The sequence below is a fragment of the Phyllobates terribilis genome, unplaced genomic scaffold, assembly GCF_046119375.1.
Source record: "Phyllobates terribilis strain yellow unplaced genomic scaffold, ASM4611937v1 Scaffold_4__5_contigs__length_816908805, whole genome shotgun sequence".
Lineage (NCBI taxonomy): Eukaryota > Metazoa > Chordata > Amphibia > Anura > Dendrobatidae > Phyllobates > Phyllobates terribilis.
The window spans coordinates 812,317,249-812,344,786 of NW_027362764.1; the positions used below are offsets into that span (position 1 = coordinate 812,317,249).

General features: G+C 46.4%; 1 protein-coding gene across 3 annotated transcripts in view; it reads right to left on the reverse strand.

Annotated features, from left to right (window-relative positions):
* Positions 1–3,541: 3,541 nt before the first annotated feature.
* The window catches only part of WDR97 (WD repeat domain 97), a 578,372-nt gene continuing 554,375 nt past the window's right edge, over positions 3,542–27,538 (reverse strand). The window contains exon 24 of one of the 3 annotated variants that reach the window (XM_073680111.1): positions 3,542–6,072. In XM_073680111.1, coding sequence (XP_073536212.1) covers positions 5,867–6,072 — 206 coding nt within the window. In that variant the 3' untranslated portion in view covers positions 3,542–5,866. The remainder of the gene's footprint in view (positions 6,073–27,538) is intronic. The other 2 variants (XM_073680113.1, XM_073680112.1) reach the window with 2 other exon arrangements.

The following is a 27,538-nucleotide window of genomic DNA, read 5'->3' on the forward strand; positions in this document are numbered from 1 at the left end:
AATTTTTGTACAAAAGTTGTTATCATTTGTTGTATTTTTCCATTTTTGATGAGGGCTTTGTACAACCGTTCAAATATGGACATGAATGTATATGTACAGTCTTTCCTACCAATCCTTAATTTTTGCAGATCATCTATGTCTGGGAAATCCTTTGTGGCACAATAAATCAAATATTTTAATCTTTCCGAATCATTTTCCCATCCATTAGGAGAGTCATTTTCACAGGGCATTAAATGTAAACGTCTGGACAATGTCACAGGAATCCACATTTTAAATAATTGATTCCTCTCCTCATTGGATAAATCAAACTTATCAGAAAAGCTCTCAAATATCTCTGAATTCCTACAGACATGGATTTTGACATCATATTTTGGCATGATTTTGTATAATTTTAGCAAATTTTTCCTCACTTTAATTTGAAGTTGAGCCTCCGTAGCTACTAAATACTCTGCTATCTTTAATGGCCCTTGTACATCAGCTCCTCCTACATCACTCATGTCTCCTCCCAAATCACCTAATATGTCAGTTTCTCGTATGTCAATCATGTCTCCTCCCATGTCAGTTTTTTGTATGTCCGTCTCTTCCTCAGACCCAAGGTCACCTTCAGTTACAGACACGTGTCTTACTTCTTGCTCAATTTCCACATTACAGTCAGAATCAGTATCACCATTTGATACTATTTCTACACAATTGACCTGATTCGACTTCTCTAACACAAGACTATGAAATACATCAACCAACTGTAGAATATTTCTCAATTTTTCTTTGTCTCGATGAAAAGATACCAACTTAGAATTTAACTGTAAATTCTCCAATTCACATTCGCTATATAAACTAAGCCACAAAACATCTAAGTCAGTTTCATCAGTAACTTTGAATTTAATCTTACTTTGTTTAGCAAAAGAAGAAACTATATCCATATTTTTCTTACCTTCAGATTTCTTAGCTTCTGATGATCAACACGTATTATCCTCAACTCGTCTGATTTGATCCTAGTAGTACCTCTGGTGACTGTCAATCCATCTGTAGAATATATCAGTCCTCAATCTGTAGGTTCTTTCTGATTCTTGTGACAAAGTTAGTGGATTTCCTGACACGTGAACAACAGCTCGTTTCTTCTCTCCCCCCCTTTGTTCAAGAAAGAAATTCACTTGAAAACATGAAAAATCAGGACTGGCTGAGGCTCGCCAATGTAAAAAAATACTTATTTCTGTATATTTTTCTATCGAGGACTTCTTATCAGATGTGATCGATCAAAGTATCGATATCACGATATTCTTATAAAAAGATGTATCGATTTAATCTTGGATTGTCCATTAAAAAGAATGATTGCAATAGTTACATAAAATAGTTAGTTACAAAGTGATTGTCCATTTATCCATAATTAGCTTAATAATAATTGAGATTCACCCATCTTTTCCTGGAATACTGAATGGTAGATTGCGTCTGTCTGTGTCCAGCACGTGTGTCAGGATGACACTATGTGTCCGGGTAAAGGACGTGTCTCCTTGGGCCTACATCAGCAGCTGTTTTCTTCACACACAGATTCTCGTCCAGTGTCCTGTGAAATGGCAAGAGCCCCCTCTGTCTCTAACATGGGACATTAGGCCCCCCCATAGCACCTGTTCTTCTGCATATGGCACTGAACTAAAAATACACAAATTGCGCATGTCATCTAGAAACCCTAGCACGATGGCTGATGCAATTTTATGCAATGTATGGTACAGAATTCAGAATAAAATGAATATCCGTAATTAATATTTAACGATAACAGATTTTCTCCGCATACAAAGTGCATGTATCTGACCTTTCCTTCTAAGTGCATTGACTCTGGACACAGACACTAAGTGTAATGAGGCACTAAGTATTTCCAACAGGATCCTTCACTAACACAGTGTAACAAAAGGAGTTTCTGCATCTCTGCGCTCTCAGTCAGAGCAACTTAGCAGTGGAAATCCAAGACACGGGATCATTTGACATCACAGAATCCCATAGACCTGTGTATTCATACAAACGGCAATATCGGCATTGAAGTGAAATCATCACACACCGCAATGAAGAGAGCAGAGTCCATCAGCTATTGTGTCCATCTTGTATCTTTATTTTAATCGTCTTTTGGAACTAGATTATTTTGAATAATTGTCTCACCCTCTTCTTAGCGCACCTCAGCTTTTGTACAGCATGTTCACACTGGCCACTAAACAGACAAAACCTAAGATAAAAACAAAATAAGCAAATACCCTGCAGTAGATAAATAGCGATAGTGCATGAAAATAACATAGGGGACTTAGTGAACATAATTTTGATAAAAAAAAAACGTAAAGGTAGTCCCACCACGCCAAGGTGACGTATTTCAGTAGCTCAGGAGGATCATGTATTTCACCAGCTGTGGCGGTGTTAATCACAGCAGGATTCGATCAACCCATATAATGTAGGCAATCAGCCCATGAGAGGAGTCACATTAGATTAGGTCCCAGCAATGAAGATCGCCTTACCACGGCTGCTGGGTATACATAAATTGGCCAATTTATGAGCTAAGTATCTTAGTTTTTTCCTATTTTATAGAGCAGTAATGCTATTCCAATTTTATACATTTCATGTTTGCCTGCTATAGTGTTACATAGTGCAACTTTATTAGTTATATATGGAGATGGCTACTCTTGGTACGCACCTGTACACACTAGTTTTCTGTTTGGAAGTGACAGTCAGTCTTTGATATTTGTATTTCACCAGCTTAGGTGGGTTGTGTCTTTCACTAGGTTAGACAGGTCATGAATTTTAGTAACTCACGTAGGCTGTGTATTTTACTGGCTCAGACGGGTTGTGTATTTCACCGGCTCGCACGTGTTGTGTATTTCACCGGCTGGCATGGGTCGTGTATTTCACCGGCTCACACGGGTCGTGTATTTCACCGGCTCACACGGGTCGTGTATTTCACCGGCTCACACGGGTCGTGTATTTCACCGGCTCACACGGGTTGTGTATTTCACCGGCTCACACGGGTCATGTATTTCACCGGCTCGCACGGGTCGTGTATTTCACCAGCTCACACGGGTCGTGTATTTCACCAGCTCGCACGGGTCGTGTATTTCACCAGCTCACACGTGTTGTGCATATCACCGGCTCGCACGGGTCATGTATTTCACCGGCTCGCACGGGTCGTGTATTTCACCAGCTCGCACAGGTCATGTATTTCACCAGCTCACACGTGTTGTGTATATCACCGGCTCACACGGGTTATGTATTTCACCGGCTCGCACAGGTCGTGTATTTCACCGGCTCACACGTGTTGTGTACAGTACAGACCAAAAGTTTGGACACACCTTCTCATTTAAAGATTTTTCTGTATTTTCATGACTATGAAAATTGTACATTCACACTGAAGGCATCAAAACTATGAATTAACACATGTGGAATTATATACTTAACAAAAAAGTGTGAAACAACTGAAAATATGTCTTATATTCTAGGTTCTTCAAAGTAGCCTCCTTTAGCTTTGATGACTGCTTTGCACTCTTGGCATTGTCTTGATGAGCTTCAAGAGGTAGTCACCGGAAATGGTTTTCACTTCACAGGTGTGCCCTGTCAGGTTTAATAAGTGGGATTTCTTGCCTTATAAATGGGGTTGGGACCATCAGTTGTGTTGTGCAGAAGTCAGGTGGATACACAGCTGATAGTCCTACTGAATAGACTGTTAGAATTTGTATTATGGCAAGAAAAAAGCAGCTAAGTAAAGAAAAACGAGTGGCCATCATTACATTACATAGCACGTGATTTATTATATTGTGTACTATCTATAGGCTGTGTTGCTTAATTTGCATATATTGTACCATCCACATAACATATTATCTCAATAACTTGAAGGTTAAACCAACCACAGAGCGCCTCCCCCATAAAAATAACAACTAAAGTGCTTATGGTGGTGGGTACTGGATTAATGTATTTGGGTTATTGAATATAAGGACATGCAATGGGTATACTTAATATAAAGTACAAAACGTGAGAAGTCACATGCTATTTATAGGTCATATGGCTGTATGTCATTGATTTACATAAATTATATTATCCCACATAACCATGGCAGTATAACCATTGCATTATATTACCTTAATATCACAGGGTCCAGACTCGCCACACGATGCACCTCCCCCAACGCGCGTTTCGGCATAAGCCTTTCTCAAGGGGTGTATATCCATGATGGCAGCCTGCTATAAATAGGGCCCGAAGAAATTGTTGCACATGTGCCAAGGCGGGCACACCCCCAACAAGGCACCACAGGTGCAGAAGCGCCATGCGGGGCGTACCCACCCAAACTCCAACTCTGCACATGTTCATGTCGGTGCTGCTCGCGCACCCGGAAGTGCGCGGCTTGATGTGCATTGCGTATGTCTCCGATGACGCAAATGGCGTCACCGGAGCTGACGTGGTACGTGTCATAGGCCACGAAACTGGCACCGTGCATGTCCATGTGTGACACAGCAGCATCACCGTTACCAAGGCATCCAGGGGGTGTCTGCATCAATTAAGATGCCGAAAGCCCACGGGTGCAGAAGGACCGTGACACCACAGCGTTTGGACATCGCGGTATATGCAGGTCAATATTCATAAAGGCGCCATAATATGATAGAAGCGGTAAAAACTACAGATGAAGGACATGGAACATAGATAGAAACACATAATAATGATCCGTGGGAGGGTTAGTTAATGGGTCAGCAGAAATAGTACATTATAGATTCAATGCATGACAGATAGCCATAAATTTCATTGCACATATAAAATTCATCTGCATATTTAATATCAATTGATATCTCTGTGTGTGCCGCATATCAAAATCCTGCAAAATGCCAATTGTACCTATCTATTCATCATATTATAATTACATGTGCAGCACCACACAAGGGAATGCCGAATCAATATCATACTATTATATTCAGTACATGTGCCCTATACATATATATATATCTATATATCTGCCTAGCATCAATGAATACAGATATCGGGTTATAACGTATCCAGAATTACAAACATTATATCAAGACCTAGATGAAACAACTGACAAATCATGAGATTCCATGTCACAACAATGGATGAAACAACGCAGGATAACTCTGTTACTTGCTTCTCATCGTTCTTATTCAGGCTTTCAGCTCATTGATCTCATCACGTTTTTGTTCCTACGTCCGTTTTTTATTATTCCGTTCATTCTTTTTTTATGCCCTTAGATATCATGGATAGTAATATAGAATGCAGCAGAAACAAAGGGCTACAAGAAGATCTATATCACCTCATATAAATGAGACATAATAAAAGTAGATACTAAAAACCATATTAAAACATATAACAAGATATAACACAGGAGCTGTATCAGGCGGGAACTACAGGAATGGGACGAAGCTAATATTTCATTGAATCCATCTGGTTATATAGGAAGCAGAGGCGTAGAAAGACTCCAGTATCAGACTACACAGGGTTTGTTTCTAGTCTTTTGTCATGAAGACACATAGGACTGCACAGGAGCTGTGTACATAAAACAGTAGACTATTGGTGGTGATAGTGAAAGAAGGCTTAGACCGGGTTCGGGCTAGAGTAATTCAAGGTGCATATATGGACTCCATTGGGTCAGGAGACTCGTGGTCAATCTTTCAGCACTTGTCGCATCATGTATATCTGTAAATTTGTGACAGAAGACCTGCGGCAGGCCGTCTGGGCATTTTTTGGTTTGTATATGGACGGTGAAATATGGGCATGTAATAAAGGTGTTACTGTGGCTTCAGGGGGGCACTGCTGTTACCGATAGGTATAAGTTGTATCCTGTGTTCTGTGATTTAGTGACTTGTTCTCGGGCCCTCTGCCGGGTGACGTGGCTTCACATCCACTCATATCTCTCTACGTGTGACTGCTTCACAATGAAATATCTTTGAATATCTTGAGTGAGGGAGCCGGTGAAGTTTTCCCTCGTGTAGGAGTCTGTGGCGCTGATGAACGGGCTAAGGGTCACCTTCTTCACTGGTAGATTAATAAATGGGATGATGTCAGAACGTAGAAATGGGCGAACTGCATAAAAGTTTCCACCTGGAAGATAAAATATGATGATCATGAAACACAAATTCCAGTATCCCGCAGCTCAATATAAGGACCACAGAGCTGACGAGACCCGGGGGCTAATGGAGATGTCACAGGACCAGACGGGATCATGGCTGTCACTATGTCGTGTGTGGGAAGGGCAATCTCAGCTATGAAACATCCCCAAGAATCACTTATCAGATTATAGTTATGTGGAGTTTTTTTATACATGGATTTTGGAACGCAATCGGAACCAAAATCCACTTCAAGCATTGAAAATGTGTCTCCTGGGGGTTTACATGGGAAAATTCCATGGATGTTCATACCCTGAGTGTTTACACGGTGGCACCATGCCACAGAAAAAAAAGAAATGACGTGTCCTTGTGGGCAGCATGATGGAGTTCTGGGTTCAAATCTCACCAAGGAGTTTGTGGTGGGGAGGAAACCCACAAGAGTGTACAAAGACGACCCGGACAGGGAATCGGCAAACATTACAATCCACAGGAAATGTAAAGTAAGAAATCTGTGTAAATGATGTAGGGAAAAACCTTTCACAGATTGCAGCAGAACTGAAAAACACATTGGAAAAGCGCGGAGTTTGGACTCGGATTTCAATTAAAAAACTTTGGATTTTCTACCTAAAAAACCCTTCATCCGGTGTAGTTCGTGGGAAAACCCCTATAAGTTTTCAAGAGCAGTCAATGGAAAAAACTCAAGACTCCTGTGTCCCCCAATCCAGAGGGTCTTCAGAATCTCCACTCAGAGAGGCCGAACAAGAACCCATGCACATTGGCCAGAAGAAATTGTTGTCAGTAAAAGATCTAATCTCCTTGAAGGACTTTGTCTCTATTCTGCAGCCTCATTTTGTTCCCTCTCAAAACTTCCATCCGCTCCACAGTTGACCCAAGCGTTTTCCAAATTAATTTTCTAGTTCCACTGTCAATGATCACATCCGAGGGGCCACACTGAACCACCATGCTGTTACTTTTTTGTCACAAACAGCCCTCTGCTGCCCCCTATCGTCAGGACAATTACACGATTGACCGTCAATTAACGGAGGAGGCCGCAGGCTGTCACCACTACTAGGCCGGTTATTGGGAAATAAACAGTGAGCGTATGGTATATACACCTCAGATTCCAGTGCATGGAATATATATATATACCCCCCGGAACGGTCACTGCCAGTTCTGCAATAACAAAAAGTAACTACTCACTGCCACCACCAAACACATATAGGCCGATTGGACGCCTGGTGTCAAGTATCGTATGACTTCAGAGTGTAGTTATCAGAACAAAAGGAACAGAACTATTACATTTTATACATATTTAATCCAGAACGATATGAAGTTTTATAAAAAATAAACAAAAAGATTTTATGAAGGGGACAAAACAATACAGAATATACAATTACATAAAATAAAACCGGATTAACAACAGACTTCCTAAACGCTGGTCACAGAGATGGCTCCGTGAACGGATGGAAGAATCCGATGGAAAAATGTCTGGATAACGTGGATCGAGCCGACACGAACATGTATCCAATTCCTAAGCATTGAACGTAGATCAGAATGTGCCTTGTCTTTTTAGCAGCACCTCAGTTACACCATCACCCCCTCTTCCCAGTGATTACTCATAGCAGGGCTGGTCATAGGATGGGAGCCATGATGCGTTGCTGTGTCTATCCTCATGATAAAATTCTTTTAATCCAATAAATTTTGCAATCATTGAATCTGGAACTCTTTCTTCCTTTGCAGGTTTTGAAAGTGGTCCCTTGAGTTCCGAGCTTCAGGACACAAGGAGCCTGGAGGAGCTGGTCATGGGATGTGGCGTCAGCTTCAGAAAATTACAAGATTCCCAACATTAACGATATCTTCACTCCTGATGATCACAGGCATTCGAGTACAGCTCCCCCATAGTCCAGTGATGATGAGCTTTACACCTCTCCAGCAGACGCCTGGCATTGTGCATGCTGATATTATTAGTACAGCTCCCCCATAGTCCAGTGATGACGAGCTTTACACCTCTCCAGCAGACACCTGGCATTGTGCATGCTGATATTATTAGTACAGCTCCCCCATAGTCCAGTGATGACGAGCTTTACACCTCTCCAGCAGACACCTGACATTGTGCATGCTGATATTATTAGTACAGCTCCCCCATAGTCCAGTGATGATGAGCTTTACACCTCTCCAGCAGACGCCTGGCATTGTGCATGCTGATATTATTAGTACAGCTCCCCCATAGTCCAGTGATGACGAGCTTTACACCTCTCCAGCAGACGCCTGGCATTGTGCATGCTGATATTATTAGTACAGCTCCCCCATAGTCCAGTGACGACGAGCTTTACACCTCTCCAGCAGACGCCTGGCATTGTGCATGCTGATATTATTAGTACAGCTCCCCCATAGTCCAGTGACGACGAGCTTTACACCTCTCCAGCAGACGCCTGGCATTGTGCATGCTGATATTATTAGTACAGCTCCCCCATAGTCCAGTGATGACGAGCTTTACACCTCTCCAGCAGACGTCTGGCATTGTGCATGCTGATATTATTAGTACAGCTCCCCCATAGTCCAGTGACGACGAGCTTTACACCTCTCCAGCAGACGCCTGGCATTGTGCATGCTGATATTATTAGTACAGCTCCCCCATAGTCCAGTGACGACGAGCTTTACACCTCTCCAGCAGACGCCTGGCATTGTGTATGCTGATATTATTAGTACAGCTCCCCCATAGTCCAGTGATGACGAGCTTTACACCTCTCCAGCAGACGTCTGGCATTGTGCATGCTGATATTATTAGTACAGCTCCCCCATAGTCCAGTGATGACTAGCTTTACACCTCTCCAGCAGACGTCTGGTATTGTGCATGCTGATATTATTAGTACAGCTCACCCCATAGTCCAGTGATGACGAGCTTTACACCTCTCCAGCAGACGCCTGGCATTGTGCATGCTGATATTATTAGCACAGCTCCCCCATAGTCCAGTGATGACGAGCTTTACACCTCTCCAGCAGACGCCTGGCATTGTGCATGCTGATATTATTAGTACAGCTCCCCCATAATCCAGTGATGACGAGCTTTACACCTCTCCAGCAGAAGCCTCGCATTGTGCATGCTGATATTATTAGTACAGTTCCCCCATAGTCCAGTGATGACGAGCTTTACACCTCTCCAGCAGACGCCTGGCATTGTGTATGCTGATATTATTAGTACAGCTCCCCCATAGTCCAGTGATGACTAGCTTTACACCTCTCCAGCAGACGTCTGGTATTGTGCATGCTGATATTATTAGTACAGCTCCCCCATAGTCCAGTGATGACTAGCTTTACACCTCTCCAGCAGACGCCTGGCATTGTGCATGCTGATATTATTAGTACAGCTCCCCCATAGTCCAGTGATGACGAGCTTTACACCTCTCCAGCAGACGTCTGGCATTGTGCATGCTGATATTATTAGTACAGCTCCCCCATAGTCCAGTGATGACTAGCTTTACACCTCTCCAGCAGACGTCTGGTATTGTGCATGCTGATATTATTAGTACAGCTCCCCCATAATCCAGTGATGACGAGCTTTACACCTCTCCAGCAGAAGCCTCGCATTGTGCATGCTGATATTATTAGTACAGTTCCCCCATAGTCCAGTGATGACGAGCTTTACACCTCTCCAGCAGACGCCTGGCATTGTGTATGCTGATATTATTAGTACAGCTCCCCCATAGTCCAGTGATGACTAGCTTTACACCTCTCCAGCAGACGTCTGGTATTGTGCATGCTGATATTATTAGTACAGCTCCCCCATAGTTCAGTGATGACTAGCTTTACACCTCTCCAGCAGACGCCTGGCATTGAGCATGCTGATATTATTAGTACAGCTCCCCCATAGTCCAGTGACGACGAGCTTTACACCTCTCCAGCAGACGCCTGGCATTGTGCATGCTCATATTATTAGTACAGCTCCCCCATAGTCCAGTGATGACGAGCTTTACACCTCTCCAGCAGACGTCTGGCATTGTGCATGCTGATATTATTAGTACAGCTCCCCCATAGTCCAGTGATGACTAGCTTTACACCTCTCCAGCAGACGTCTGGTATTGTGCATGCTGATATTATTAGTACAGCTCACCCCATAGTCCAGTGATGATGAGCTTTACACCTCTCCAGCAGACGCCTGGCATTGTGCATGCTGATATTATTAGTACAGCTCCCCCATAGTCCAGTGATGACGAGCTTTACACCTCTCCAGCAGACGCCTGGCATTGTGCATGCTCATATTATTAGTACAGCTCCCCCATAGTCCAGTGATGACGAGCTTTACACCTCTCCAGCAGACGTAAGGCATTGTGCATGCTGATATTATTAGTACAGCTCCCCCATAGTCCAGTGATGACGAGCTTTACACCTCTCCAGCAGACGTCTGGCATTGTGCATGCTGATATTATTAGTACAGCTCCCCCATAGTCCAGTGATGACGAGCTTTACACCTCTCCAGCAGACGCCTGGCATTGTGCATGCTGATATTATTAGTACAGCTCCCCCATAGTCCAGTGATGACGAGCTTTACACCTCTCCAGCAGACGCCTGGCATTGTGCATGCTGATATTATTAGTAGAGCTCCCCCATAATCCAGTGATGACGAGCTTTACACCTCTCCAGCAGAAGCCTCGCATTGTGCATGCTGATATTATTAGTACAGCTCCCCCATAGTCCAGTGATGACGAGCTTTACACCTCTCCAGCAGACGCCTGGCATTGTGCATGCTGATGTTATTAGTACAGCTCCCCCATAATCCAGTGATGACGAGCTTTACACCTCTCCAGCAGAAGCCTGGCATCGTGCATGCTGATATTATTAGTACAGCTCCCCCATAGTCCAGTGATGACGAGCTTTACACCTCTCCAGCAGACGCCTGGCATTGTGCATGCTGATGTTATTAGTACAGCTCCCCCATAATCCAGTGATGACGAGCTTTACACCTCTCCAGCAGAAGACTGGCATTGTGCATGCTGATATTATTAGTACAGCTCCTCCATAGTCCAGTGATGACATGCTTTACACCTCTCCAGCAGACGTCTGGCATTGTGCATGCTGATATTATTAGTACAGCTCCTCCATAGTCCAGTGATGATGTGCTTTACACCTCTCCAGCAGACGCCTGGTATTGTGCATGCTGATATTAGTACAGCTCCCCCATAGTCCAGTGATGACGAGCTTTACACCTCTCCAGTAGACGTTTGGCATTGTGCATGCTGATATTATTAGTACAGCTCCCCCATAGTCCAGTGATGACGAGCTTTACACCTCTCCAGCAGACGCCTGGCATTGTGTATGCTGATATTATTAGTAGAGCTCCCCCATAGTCCAGTGATGACGAGCTTTACACCTCTCCAGCAGACGCCTGGCATTGTGCATGCTGATATTATTAGTACAGCTCCCCCATAGTCCAGTGATGACGAGCTTTACACCTCTCCAGCAGACACCTGGCATTGAGCATGCTGATATTATTAGTACAGCTTCCCCATAGTCCAGTGATGACGAGCTTTACACCTCTCCAGCAGAAGTCTGGCATTGTGCATTCTGTTATTAGTACAGCTCCCCCATAGTCCAGTGATGATGAGCTTTACACCTCTCCAGCAGACACCAGGCATTGAGCATGCTGATATTATTAGTACAGCTCCCCCATAGTCCAGTGATGACGAGCTTTACACCTCTCCAGCAGACGCCTGGCATTGTGTATGCTGATATTATTAGTACAGCTCCCCCATAGTCCAGTGATGACGTGCTTTACACCTATCCAGCAGACGTCTGGCATTGTGCATACTGTTATTAGTACAGCTCCCCCATGGTCCAGTGATGATGAGCTTTACACCTCTCCAGTAGACGCTTGGCATTGTACATGCTGATATTATTAGTACAGCTCCCCCATAGTCCAGTGATGACGTGCTTTACACCTCTCCAGCAGACGCCTGGCATTGTGCATGCTGATATTATTAGTACAGCTTCCCCATAGTCCAGTGATGACGAGCTTTACACCTCTCCAGCAGAAGCCTGGCATTGTGCATGATGATATTATTAGTACAGCTCCCCCATAGACCAGTGATGACGAGCTTTACACCTCTCCAGCAGACGTCTGGCATTGTGCATGCTGATATTATTAGTACAGCTCCCCCATAGTCCAGTGATGACGTGCTTTACACCTCTCCAGCAGACGCCTGGCATTGTGCATGCTGATATTATTAGTACAGCTTCCCCATAGTCCAGTGATGACGAGCTTTACACCTCTCCAGCAGACGCCTGGCATTGTGCTGATATTATTAGTACAGCTCCCCCATAGTCCAGTGATGACGAGCTTTACACCTCTCCAGCAGACGTCTGGCATTGTGCATGCTGATATTATTAGTAGAGCTCCCCTATAGTACAGTGATGATGAGCTTTACACCTCTCCAGCAGACGCCTGGCATTGTGCATGCTGATATTATTAGTACAGCTCCCCCATAGTCCAGTGATGACGTGCTTTACACCTCTCCAGCAGACGCCTGGCATTGTGCATGCTGATATTATTAGTACAGCTCCCCCATAGTCCAGTGATGACGAGCTTTACACCTCTCCAGCAGACACCTGGCATTGTGTATTCTGATATTATTAGTACAGCTCACCCCATAGTCCAGTGATGACGAGCTTTACACCTCTCCAGCAGACGCCTGGCATTGTGTATGCTGATATTATTAGTACAGCTCCCCCATAGTCCAGTGATGACGAGCTTTACACCTCTCCAGCAGACGCCTGGCATTGTGCATTCTGTTATTAGTACAGCTCCCCCATAGTCCAGTGATGACGAGCTTTACACCTCTCCAGCAGACGCCTGGCATTGTGCATGCTGATATTATTAGTACAGCTCCCCCATAGTCCAGTGATGACGAGCTTTACACCTCTCCAGCAGAAGCCTGGCATTGTGCATGCTGATATTATTAGTACAGCTCCCCCATAGTCCAGTGATGACGAGCTTTACACCACTCCAGCAGACGTCTGGCATTGTGCATGCTGATATTATTAGTACAGCTTCCCCATAGTCCAGTGATGACGAGCTTTACACCACTCCAGCAGACGTCTGGCATTGTGCATGCTGATATTATTAGTACAGCTTCCCCATAGCCAAGTGATGATGAGCTTTACACCTCTCCAGCAGACGCCTGGCATTGTGCATGCTGATATTATTAGTACAGCTCCCCCATAGTCCAGTGATGACGAGCTTTACACCTCTCCAGCAGACACCTGGCATTGTGCATGCTGATATTATTAGTACAGCTCCCCCATAGTCCAGTGATGACGAGCTTTACACCTCTCCAGCAGACGCCTGGCATTGTGCATGCTGGTATTATTAGTACAGCTCCCCCATAGTCCAGTGATGACGAGCTTTACACCTCTCCAGCAGACGTCTGGCATTGTGCATGATGATATTATTAGTACAGCTCCCCCATAGTCCAGTGATGACGAGCTTTACACATCTCCAGCAGACGCCTGGCATTGTGCATGCTGATATTATTAGTACAGCTCCCCCATAGTCCAGTGATGACGAGCTTTACACCTCTCCAGCAGACGCCTGGCATTGTGTATGCCGATATTATTAGTACAGCTCACCCCATAGTCCAGTGATGACGAGCTTTACACCTCTCCAGCAGACGCCTGGCATTGTGCATGCTGATATTATTAGTACAGCTCCTCCATAGTCCAGTGATGACGAGCTTTACACCTCTCCAGCAGACGCCTGGCATTGTGCATGCTGATATTATTAGTACAGCTTCCCCATAGTCCAGTGATGACGAGCTTTACACCTCTCCAGCAGATGTCTGGCATTGTGCATGCTGATATTATTAGTACAGCTCCCCCATAGTCCAGTGATGACGAGCTTTACACTTCTCCAGCAGACGTCTGGCATTGTGCATGCTGATATTATTAGTACAGCTCCCCCATAGTCCAGTGATGACAAGCTTTACACCTCTCCAGCAGACGCCTGGCATTGTGCATGCTGATATTATTAGTACAGCTCCCCCATAGTTCAGTGATGATGAGCTTTACACCTCTCCAGCAGACTCCTGGCATTGTGCATGCTGATATTATTAGTACAGCTCCCCCATAGTCCAGTGATGACGAGCTTTACACCTCTCCAGCAGACGCCTGGCATTGTGCATGCTGATATTATTAGTACAGCTCCTCCATAGTCCAGTGATGACGAGCTTTACACCTCTACAGCAGACGCCTGGCATTGTGCATGCTGATATTATTAGTACAGCTTCCCCATAGTCCAGTGATGACAAGCTTTACACCTCTCCAGCAGATGTCTGGCATTGTGCATGCTGATATTATTAGTACAGCTCCCCCATAGTCCAGTGATGACGAGCTTTACACCTCTCCAGCAGACGTCTGGCATTGTGCATGCTGATATTATTAGTACAGCTCCCCCATAGTCCAGTGATGATGTGCTTTACACCCCTCCAGCAGACGCCGGGCATTGTGCATGCTGATATTATTAGTACAGCTCCCCCATAGTCCAGTGATGACGAGCTTTACACCTCTCCAGCAGACGCCTGGCATTGTGCATGCTGATATTATTAGAACAGCTCACCCCATAGTCCAGTGATGACGAGCTTTACACCTCTCCAGCAGACGCCTGGCATTGTGCATGCTGATATTATTAGTACAGCTCCCCCATAGTCCAGTGATGACGAGCTTTACACCAGTCCAGCAGACACCTGGCATTGTGCTGATATTATTAGTACAGCTCCCCCATAGTCCAGTGATGACGAGCTTTACACCTCTCCAGCAGACGTCTGGCATTGAGCATGCTGATATTATTAGTACAGCTCCCCCATAGTCCAGTGATGACGAGCTTTACACCAATCCATCAGACACCTGGCATTGTGCTGATATTATTAGTACAGCTCCCACATAGTCCAGTGATGACGAGTTTTACACCTCTCCAGCAGACGCCTGGCATTGTGCATGCTGATATTATTAGTACAGCAACCCCATCGTCCAGTGATGATGAGCTTTACACCTCTCCAGCAGACGCCTGGCATTGAGCATGCTGATATTATTAGTACAGCTCCCCCATAGTCCAGTGATGATGAGCTTTACACCTCTCCAGCAGACGCCTGGCATTGTGCTGATATTATTAGTACAGCTCCTCCATAGTCCAGTGATCACGAGCTTTACACCTCTCCAGCAGACGTCTGGCATTGTGCATGCTGATATTATTAGTACAGCTCCCCCATAGTCCAGTGATGATGAGCTTTACACCTCTCCAGCAGACGCCTGGCATTGTGCATGCTGATATTATTAGTACAGCTCCCCCATAGTCCAGTGATGATGAGCTTTACACCTCTCCAGCAGACGCCTGGCATTGTGCATGCTGATATTATTAGTACAGCTCCCCCATAGTTCAGTGATGACGAGCTTTACACCTCTCCAGCAGACGCCTGGCATTGTGCATGCTGATATTATTAGTACAGCTCCCCCATAGTCCAGTGATGACGAGCTTTACACCTCTCCAGCAGACGCCTGGCATTGTGCATGCTGATATTATTAGTAGAGCTCCCCCATAGTCCAGTGATGACGAGCTTTACACCTCTCCAGCAGAAGCCTGGCATTGTGCATGCTGATATTATTAGTACAGCTCCCCCATAGTTCAGTGATGATGAGCTTTACATCTCTCCAGCAGACGTCTGGCATTGTGCATGCTGATATTATTAGTAGAGCTCCCCCATAGTTCAGTGATGATGAGCTTTACACCTCTCCAGCAGACGTCTGGCATTGTGCATGCTGATATTATTAGTACAGCTCCCCCATAGTCCAGTGATGACGAGCTTTACACCTCTCCAGCAGACGCCTGGCATTGTGCATGCTGATATTATTAGTAGAGCTCCCCCATAGTCCAGTGATGACGTGCTTTACACCTCTCCAGCAGACGCCTGGCATTGTGCATGCTGATATTATTAGTACAGATCCCCCATAGTCCAGTGATGACGAGCTTTACACCTCTCCAGCAGAAGCCTGGCATTGTGCATGCTGATATTATTAGTACAGCTCCCCCATAGTCCAGTGATGACGAGCTTTACACCTCTCCAGCAGACACCTGGCATTGTGCATGCTGATATTATTAGTAGAGCTCCCTCATAGTCCAGTGATGACGAGCTTTACACCTCTCCAGCAGACGCCTGGCATTGTGCATGCTGATATTAGTACAGCTCCCCCATAATCCAGTGATGATGAGCTTTACACCTCTCCAGCAGACACCTGGCATTGTGCATGCTGATATTAGTACAGCTCCCCCATAGTCCAGTGATGACGAGCTTTACACCTCTCCAGCAGATGCCTGGCATTGTGCATGCTGATATTATTAGTACAGCTCCCCCATAGTCCAGTGATGACGAGCTTTACACCTCTCCAGCAGACGTCTGGCATTGTGCATGCTGATATTATTAGTACAGCTCCCCCATAGTCCAGTGATGACGAGCTTTACACCTCTCCAGCAGACGCCTGGCATTGTGCATGCTGATATTATTAGTACAGCTCCCCCATAGTCCAGTGATGACGAGCTTTACACCTCTCCAGCAGACGCCTGGCATTGTGCTGATATTTTTAGTACAGCTCCCCCATAGTCCAGTGATGACGAGCTTTACACCTCTCCAGCAGACGTCTGGCATTGTGCATTCTAATGTTATTAGTACAGCTCCCCCATAGTCCAGTGATGACGAGCTTTACACCTCTCCAGCAGATGTCTGGCATTGTGCATGCTGATATTATTAGTACAGCTCCCCCATAGTCCAGTGATGACGAGCTTTACACCTCTCCAGCAGACGTCTGGCATTGTGCATGCTGATATTATTAGTACAGCTCCCCCATAGTCCAGTGATGATGTGCTTTACACCCCTCCAGCAGACGCCGGGCATTGTGCATGCTGATATTATTAGTACAGCTCCCCCATAGTCCAGTGATGACGAGCTTTACACCTCTCCAGCAGACGCCTGGCATTGTGCATGCTGATATTATTAGAACAGCTCACCCCATAGTCCAGTGATGACGAGCTTTACACCTCTCCAGCAGACGCCTGGCATTGTGCATGCTGATATTATTAGTACAGCTCCCCCATAGTCCAGTGATGACGAGCTTTACACCAATCCAGCAGACACCTGGCATTGTGCTGATATTATTAGTACAGCTCCCCCATAGTCCAGTGATGACGAGCTTTACACCTCTCCAGCAGACGTCTGGCATTGAGCATGCTGATATTATTAGTACAGCTCCCCCATAGTCCAGTGATGACGAGCTTTACACCAATCCATCAGACACCTGGCATTGTGCATGCTGATATTATTAGTACAGCTCCCCCATAGTCCAGTGATGATGAGCTTTACACCTCTCCAGCAGACGCCTGGCATTGTGCATGCTGATATTATTAGTACAGCTCCCACATAGTCCAGTGATGACGAGTTTTACACCTCTCCAGCAGACGCCTGGCATTGTGCATGCTGATATTATTAGTACAGCAACCCCATCGTCCAGTGATGATGAGCTTTACACCTCTCCAGCAGACGCCTGGCATTGAGGATGCTGATATTATTAGTACAGCTCCCCCATAGTCCAGTGATGATGAGCTTTACACCTCTCCAGCAGACGCCTGGCATTGTGCTGATATTATTAGTACAGCTCCTCCATAGTCCAGTGATCACGAGCTTTACACCTCTCCAGCAGACGTCTGGCTTTGTGCATGCTGATATTATTAGTACAGCTCCCCCATAGTCCAGTGATGATGAGCTTTACACCTCTCCAGCAGACGCCTGGCATTGTGCATGCTGATATTATTAGTACAGCTCCCCCATAGTCCAGTGATGATGAGCTTTACACCTCTCCAGCAGACGCCTGGCATTGTGCATGCTGATATTATTAGTACAGCTCCCCCATAGTTCAGTGATGACGAGCTTTACACCTCTCCAGCAGACGCCTGGCATTGTGCATGCTGATATTATTAGTACAGCTCCCCCATAGTCCAGTGATGACGAGCTTTACACCTCTCCAGCAGAAGCCTGGCATTGTGCATGCTGATATTATTAGTACAGCTCCCCCATAGTCCAGTGATGACGAGCTTTACATCTCTCCAGCAGACGTCTGGCATTGTGCATGCTGATATTATTAGTAGAGCTCCCCCATAGTTCAGTGATGATGAGCTTTACACCTCTCCAGCAGACGTCTGGCATTGTGCATGCTGATATTATTAGTACAGCTCCCCCATAGTCCAGTGATGACGAGCTTTACACCTCTCCAGCAGACGCCTGGCATTGTGCTGATATTATTAGTACAGCTCCCCCATAGTCCAGTGATGACGAGCTTTACACCTCTCCAGCAGAAGCCTGGCATTGTGCATGCTGATATTATTAGTAGAGCTCCCCCATAGTCCAGTGATGACGTGCTTTACACCTCTCCAGCAGACGCCTGGCATTGTGCATGCTGATATTATTAGTACAGATCCCCCATAGTCCAGTGATGACGAGCTTTACACCTCTCCAGCAGAAGCCTGGCATTGTGCATGCTGATATTATTAGTACAGCTCCCCCATAGTCCAGTGATGACGAGCTTTACACCTCTCCAGCAGACACCTGGCATTGTGCATGCTGATATTATTAGTAGAGCTCCCTCATAGTCCAGTGATGACGAGCTTTACACCTCTCCAGCAGACGCCTGGCATTGTGCATGCTGATATTAGTACAGCTCCCCCATAGTCCAGTGATGATGAGCTTTACACCTCTCCAGCAGACACCTGGCATTGTGCATGCTGATATTAGTACAGCTCCCCCATAGTCCAGTGATGACGAGCTTTACACCTCTCCAGCAGACGTCTGGCATTGTGCATTCTAATGTTATTAGTACAGCTCCCCCATAGTCCAGTGATGATGAGCTTTACACCTCTCCAGCAGACACCTGGCATTGTGTATGCTGATATTATTAGTACAGCTCCCCCATAGTCCAGTGATGACGTGCTTTACACCTCTCCAGCAGACGCCTGGCATTGTGCATGCTGATATTATTAGTACAGCTCCCCCATAGTCCAGTGATGACGAGCTTTACACCTCTCCAGCAGACGCCTGGCATTGTGCATGCTGATATTATTAGTACAGCTCCCCCATAGTCCAGTGATGACGAGCTTTACACCTCTCCCGCAGACGCCTGGCATTGTGTATGCTGATATTATTAGTAGAGCTCCCCCATAGTCCAGTGATGACGAGCTTTATACCTCTCCAGCAGACGTCTGGCATTGTGCATGCTGATATTATTAGTACAGCTCCCCCATAGTCCAGTGATGACGAGCTTTATACCTCTCCAGCAGACACCTGGCATTGTGCATGCTGATATTATTAGTACACCTCCCCCATAGTCCAGTGATGACGAGCTTTACACCTCTCCAGCAGACGCCTGGCATTGTGCATGCTGATATTATTAGTACAGCTCCTCCATAGTCCAGTGATGACGAGCTTTACACCTCTCCAGCAGACGTCTGGCATTGTGCATTCTGTTATTAGTACAGCTCCCCCATAGTCCAGTGATGATAAGCTTTACACCTCTCCAGCAGAAGCCTGGCATTGTGCATGCTGATATTATTAGTAGAGCTCCCTCATAGTCCAGTGATGACGAGCTTTACACCTCTCCAGCAGACGCCTGGCATTGTGCATGCTGATATTATTAGTACAGCTCCCCCATAGTCCAGTGATGATGAGCTTTACACCTCTCCAGCAGACGTCTGGCATTGTGCATTCTGTTATTAGTACAGCTCCCCCATAGTCCAGTGATGATAAGCTTTACACCTCTCCAGCAGACGCCTGGCATTGTGCATGCTGATATTATTAGTAGAGCTCCCTCATAGTCCAGTGATGACGAGCTTTACACCTCTCCAGCAGACGCCTGGCATTGTGCATGCTGATATTATTAGTACAGCTCCCCCATAGTCCAGCGATGACGAGCTTTACACCTCTCCAGCAGACGCCTGACATTGTGTATGCTGATATTAGTACAGCTCCTCCATAGTCCAGTGACGACGAGCTTTACACCTCTCCAGCAGACGTAAGGCATTGTGCATGCTGATATTATTAGTACAGCTCCCCCATAGTCCAGTGATGACGAGCTTTACACCTCTCCAGCAGACGTCTGGCATTGTGCATGCTGATATTATTAGTACAGCTCCCCCATAGTCCAGTGATGACTAGCTTTACACCTCTCCAGCAGAAGTCTGGTATTGTGCATGCTGATATTATTAGTACAGCTCCCCCATAGTCCAGTGATGACGAGCTTTACACCTCTCCAGCAGACGCCTGGCATTGTGCATGCTGATATTATTAGTACAGCTCCCCCATAGTCCAGTGATGACGAGCTTTACACCTCTCCCGCAGACGCCTGGCATTGTGTATGCTGATATTATTAGTAGAGCTCCCCCATAGTCCAGTGATGACGAGCTTTATACCTCTCCAGCAGACGTCTGGCATTGTGCATGCTGATATTATTAGTACAGCTCCCCCATAGTCCAGTGATGACGAGCTTTATACCTCTCCAGCAGACACCTGGCATTGTGCATGCTGATATTATTAGTACACCTCCCCCATAGTCCAGTGATGACGAGCTTTACACCTCTCCAGCAGACGCCTGGCATTGTGCATGCTGATATTATTAGTACAGCTCCTCCATAGTCCAGTGATGACGAGCTTTACACCTCTCCAGCAGACGTCTGGCATTGTGCATTCTGTTATTAGTACAGCTCCCCCATAGTCCAGTGATGATAAGCTTTACACCTCTCCAGCAGAAGCCTGGCATTGTGCATGCTGATATTATTAGTAGAGCTCCCTCATAGTCCAGTGATGACGAGCTTTACACCTCTCCAGCAGACGCCTGGCATTGTGCATGCTGATATTATTAGTACAGCTCCCCCATAGTCCAGTGATGATGAGCTTTACACCTCTCCAGCAGACGTCTGGCATTGTGCATTCTGTTATTAGTACAGCTCCCCCATAGTCCAGTGATGATAAGCTTTACACCTCTCCAGCAGACGCCTGGCATTGTGCATGCTGATATTATTAGTAGAGCTCCCTCATAGTCCAGTGATGACGAGCTTTACACCTCTCCAGCAGACGCCTGGCATTGTGCATGCTGATATTATTAGTACAGCTCCCCCATAGTCCAGTGATGACGAGCTTTACACCTCTCCAGCAGACGCCTGACATTGTGTATGCTGATATTAGTACAGCTCCTCCATAGTCCAGTGACGACGAGCTTTACACCTCTCCAGCAGACGTAAGGCATTGTGCATGCTGATATTATTAGTACAGCTCCCCCATAGTCCAGTGATGACGAGCTTTACACCTCTCCAGCAGACGTCTGGCATTGTGCATGCTGATATTATTAGTACAGCTCCCCCATAGTCCAGTGATGACTAGCTTTACACCTCTCCAGCAGAAGTCTGGTATTGTGCATGCTGATATTATTAGTACAGCTCCCCCATAGTCCAGTGATGACGAGCTTTACACCTCTCCAGCAGACGCCTGGCATTGTGCATGCTGATATTATTAGTACAGCTCCCCCATAGTCCAGTGATGACGAGCTTTACACCTCTCCAGCAGACGCCTGGCATTGTGCATGCTGATATTATTAGTACAGCTCCCCCATAGTCCAGTGATGATGAGCTTTACACCTCTCCAGCAGACGTCTGGCATTGTGCATTCTGTTATTAGTACAGCTCCCCCATAGTCCAGTGATGACGAGCTTTACACCTCTCCAGCAGACGCCTGGCATTGTGCATGCTGATATTATTAGTAGAGCTCCCTCATAGTCCAGTGATGACGAGCTTTACACCTCTCCAGCAGACGCCTGGCATTGTGCATGCTGATATTATTAGTACAGCTCCCCCATAGTCCAGTGATGACGAGCTTTACACCTCTCCAGCAGACGCCTGACATTGTGTATGCTGATATTAGTACAGCTCCTCCATAGTCCAGTGACGACGAGCTTTACACCTCTCCAGCAGACGTAAGGCATTGTGCATGCTGATATTATTAGTACAGCTCCCCCATAGTCCAGTGATGACGAGCTTTACACCTCTCCAGCAGACGTCTGGCATTGTGCATGCTGATATTATTAGTACAGCTCCCCCATAGTCCAGTGATGACGAGCTTTACACCTCTCCAGCAGACGTCTGGCATTGTGCATGCTGATATTATTAGTACAGCTCCCCCATAGTCCAGTGATGACTAGCTTTACACCTCTCCAGCAGAAGTCTGGTATTGTGCATGCTGATATTATTAGTACAGCTCCCCCATAGTCCAGTGATGACGAGCTTTACACCTCTCCAGCAGACGCCTGGCATTGTGCATGCTGATATTATTAGTACAGCTCCCCCATAGTCCAGTGATGACGAGCTTTACACCTCTCCAGCAGACGCCTGGCATTGTGCATGCTGATATTATTAGTACAGCTCCCCCATAATCCAGTGATGACGAGCTTTACACCTCTCCAGCAGAAGCCTTGCATTGTGCATGCTGATATTATTAGTACAGCTCCCCCATAGTCCAGTGATGACGAGCTTTACACCTCTCCAGCAGACGCCTGGCATTGTGCATGCTGATGTTATTAGTACAGCTCCCCCATAATCCAGTGATGACGAGCTTTACACCTCTCCAGCAGAAGCCTGGCATTGTGCATGCTGATATTATTAGTACAGCTCCCCCATAGTCCAGTGATGACGAGCTTTACACCTCTCCCGCAGACGTCTGGCATTGTGTATGCTGATATTATTAGTAGAGCTCCCCCATAGTCCAGTGATGACGAGCTTTACACCTCTCCAGCAGACGTCTGGCATTGTGCATGCTGATATTATTAGTACAGCTCCCCCATAGTCCAGTGATGACGAGCTTTATACCTCTCCAGCAGACACCTGGCATTGTGCATGCTGATATTATTAGTACAGCTCCTCCATAGTCCAGTGATGACGAGCTTTACATCTCTCCAGCAGACGTCTGGCATTGTGCATGCTGAGGTTATTAGTACAGCTACCCCATAGTCCAGTGATGACGAGCTTTACACCTCTCCAGCAGACATCTGGCATTGTGCATGCTGATATTATTAGTACAGCTCCCCCATAGTCCAGTGATGACGAGCTTTACACCTCTCCAGCAGACGTCTGGCATTGTGCATTCTGTTATTAGTACAGCTCCCCCATAGTCCAGTGATGATAAGCTTTACACCTCTCCAGCAGACGCCTGGCATTGTGCATGCTGATATTATTAGTAGAGCTCCCTCATAGTCCAGTGATGACGAGCTTTACACCTCTCCAGCAGACGCCTGGCATTGTGCATGCTGATATTATTAGTACAGCTCCCCCATAGTCCAGTGATGACGAGCTTTACACCTCTCCAGCAGACGCCTGACATTGTGTATGCTGATATTAGTACAGCTCCTCCATAGTCCAGTGACGACGAGCTTTACAAATCTCCAGCAGACGCCTGGCATTGTGCATGCTCATATTATTAGTACAGCTCCCCCATAGTCCAGTGATGACGAGCTTTACACCTCTCCAGCAGACGTAAGGCATTGTGCATGCTGATATTATTAGTACAGCTCCCCCATAGTCCAGTGATGACGAGCTTTACACTTCTCCAGCAGACGTCTGGCATTGTGCATGCTGATATTATTAGTACAGCTCCTCCATAGTCCAGTGATGACGTGCTTTACACCTCTCCAGCAGACGTCTGGCATTGTGCATGCTGATATTATTAGTACAGCTCCTCCATAGTCCAGTGATGACGTGCTTTACACCTCTCCAGCAGACGCCTGGCATTGTGCATGCTGATATTATTAGTACAGCTCCCCCATAGTCCAGTGATGACGAGCTTTACACCTCTCCAGCAGAAGCCTCGCATTGTGCATGCTGATATTATTAGTACAGCTCCCCCATAGTCCAGTGATGACGAGCTTTACACCTCTCCAGCAGACGCCTGGCATTGTGCATGCTGATGTTATTAGTACAGCTCCCCCATAATCCAGTGATGACGAGCTTTACACCTCTCCAGCAGAAGCCTGGCATTGTGCATGCTGATATTATTAGTACAGCTCCTCCATAGTCCAGTGATGACGTGCTTTACACCTCTCCAGCAGACGTCTGGCATTGTGCATGCTGATATTATTAGTACAGCTCCTCCATAGTCCAGTGATGACGTGCTTTACACCTCTCCAGCAGACGCCTGGCATTGTGCATGCTAATATTATTAGTAGAGCTCCCCCATAGTCCAGTGATGACGAGCTTTACACCTCTCCAGCAGACGTCTGGCATTGTGCATACTGATACTATTAGTACAGCTCCCCCATAGTCCAGTGATGACGAGCTTTACACCTCTCCAGCAGACGCCTGGCATTGTGCATGCTGATATTATTAGTACAGCAACCCCATAGTCCAGTGATGACGAGCTTTACACCTCTCCAGCAGACACCTGGCATTGAGCATGCTGATATTATTAGTACAGCTCCCCCATAGTCCAGTGATGATGTGCTTTACACCACTCCAGCAGACGCCTGGTATTGTGCATGCTGATATTATTAGTACAGCTCCCCCATAGTCCAGTGATGACGAGCTTTACACCTCTCCAGCAGACGTAAGGCATTGTGCATGCTGATATTATTAGTACAGCTCCCCCATAGTCCAGTGATGACGAGCTTTACACCTCTCCAGCAGACGTCTGGCATTGTGCATGCTGATATTATTAGTACAGCTCCCCCATAGTCCAGTGATGACGAGCTTTACACCTCTCCAGCAGACGTCTGGCATTGTGCATGCTGATATTATTAGTACAGCTCCCCCATAGTCCAGTGATGACTAGCTTTACACCTCTCCAGCAGAAGTCTGGTATTGTGCATGCTGATATTATTAGTACAGCTCCCCCATAGACCAGTGATGACGAGCTTTACACCTCTCCAGCAGACGCCTGGCATTGTGCATGCTGATGTTATTAGTAGAGCTCCCCCATAGTCCAGTGATGACGAGCTTTACACCTCTCCAGCAGACGCCTGGCATTGTGCATGCTGATATTATTAGTACAGCTCCCCCATAGTCCAGTGATGACGAGCTTTACACCTCTCCAGCAGACGCCTGGCATTGTGCATGCTGATATTATTAGTACAGCTCCCCCATAATCCAGTGATGACGAGCTTTACACCTCTCCAGCAGAAGCCTTGCATTGTGCATGCTGATATTATTAGTAGAGCTCCCCCATAGTCCAGTGATGACGAGCTTTACACCTCTCCAGCAGACGCCTGGCATTGTGCATGCTGATGTTATTAGTACAGCTCCCCCATAATCCAGTGATGACGAGCTTTACACCTCTCCAGCAGAAGCCTGGCATTGTGCATGCTGATATTATTAGTACAGCTCCCCCATAGTCCAGTGATGACGAGCTTTACACCTCTCCCGCAGACGTCTGGCATTGTGTATGCTGATATTATTAGTAGAGCTCCCCCATAGTCCAGTGATGACGAGCTTTACACCTCTCCAGCAGACGTCTGGCATTGTGCATGCTGATATTATTAGTACAGCTCCCCCATAGTCCAGTGATGACGAGCTTTATACCTCTCCAGCAGACACCTGGCATTGTGCATGCTGATATTATTAGTACAGCTCCTCCATAGTCCAGTGATGACGAGCTTTACATCTCTCCAGCAGACGTCTGGCATTGTGCATGCTGAGGTTATTAGTACAGCTACCCCATAGTCCAGTGATGACGAGCTTTACACCTCTCCAGCAGACATCTGGCATTGTGCATGCTGATATTATTAGTACAGCTCCCCCATAGTCCAGTGATGACGAGCTTTACACCTCTCCAGCAGACGTCTGGCATTGTGCATTCTGTTATTAGTACAGCTCCCCCATAGTCCAGTGATGATAAGCTTTACACCTCTCCAGCAGACGCCTGGCATTGTGCATGCTGATATTATTAGTAGAGCTCCCTCATAGTCCAGTGATGACGAGCTTTACACCTCTCCAGCAGACGCCTGGCATTGTGCATGCTGATATTATTAGTACAGCTCCCCCATAGTCCAGTGATGACGAGCTTTACACCTCTCCAGCAGACGCCTGACATTGTGTATGCTGATATTAGTACAGCTCCTCCATAGTCCAGTGACGACGAGCTTTACAAATCTCCAGCAGACGCCTGGCATTGTGCATGCTCATATTATTAGTACAGCTCCCCCATAGTCCAGTGATGACGAGCTTTACACCTCTCCAGCAGACGTAAGGCATTGTGCATGCTGATATTATTAGTACAGCTCCCCCATAGTCCAGTGATGACGAGCTTTACACTTCTCCAGCAGACGTCTGGCATTGTGCATGCTGATATTATTAGTACAGCTCCTCCATAGTCCAGTGATGACGTGCTTTACACCTCTCCAGCAGACGTCTGGCATTGTGCATGCTGATATTATTAGTACAGCTCCTCCATAGTCCAGTGATGACGTGCTTTACACCTCTCCAGCAGACGCCTGGCATTGTGCATGCTGATATTATTAGTACAGCTCCCCCATAGTCCAGTGATGACGAGCTTTACACCTCTCCAGCAGAAGCCTCGCATTGTGCATGCTGATATTATTAGTACAGCTCCCCCATAGTCCAGTGATGACGAGCTTTACACCTCTCCAGCAGACGCCTGGCATTGTGCATGCTGATGTTATTAGTACAGCTCCCCCATAATCCAGTGATGACGAGCTTTACACCTCTCCAGCAGAAGCCTGGCATTGTGCATGCTGATATTATTAGTACAGCTCCTCCATAGTCCAGTGATGACGTGCTTTACACCTCTCCAGCAGACGTCTGGCATTGTGCATGCTGATATTATTAGTACAGCTCCTCCATAGTCCAGTGATGACGTGCTTTACACCTCTCCAGCAGACGCCTGGCATTGTGCATGCTAATATTATTAGTAGAGCTCCCCCATAGTCCAGTGATGACGAGCTTTACACCTCTCCAGCAGACGTCTGGCATTGTGCATACTGATACTATTAGTACAGCTCCCCCATAGTCCAGTGATGACGAGCTTTACACCTCTCCAGCAGACGCCTGGCATTGTGCATGCTGATATTATTAGTACAGCAACCCCATAGTCCAGTGATGACGAGCTTTACACCTCTCCAGCAGACACCTGGCATTGAGCATGCTGATATTATTAGTACAGCTCCCCCATAGTCCAGTGATGATGTGCTTTACACCACTCCAGCAGACGCCTGGTATTGTGCATGCTGATATTATTAGTACAGCTCCCCCATAGTCCAGTGATGACGAGCTTTACACCTCTCCAGCAGACGCCTGGCATTGTGCATGCTGATATTATTAGTACAGCTACCCCATAGTCCAGTGATGACGAGCTTTACACCTCTCCAGCAGACACCTGGCATTG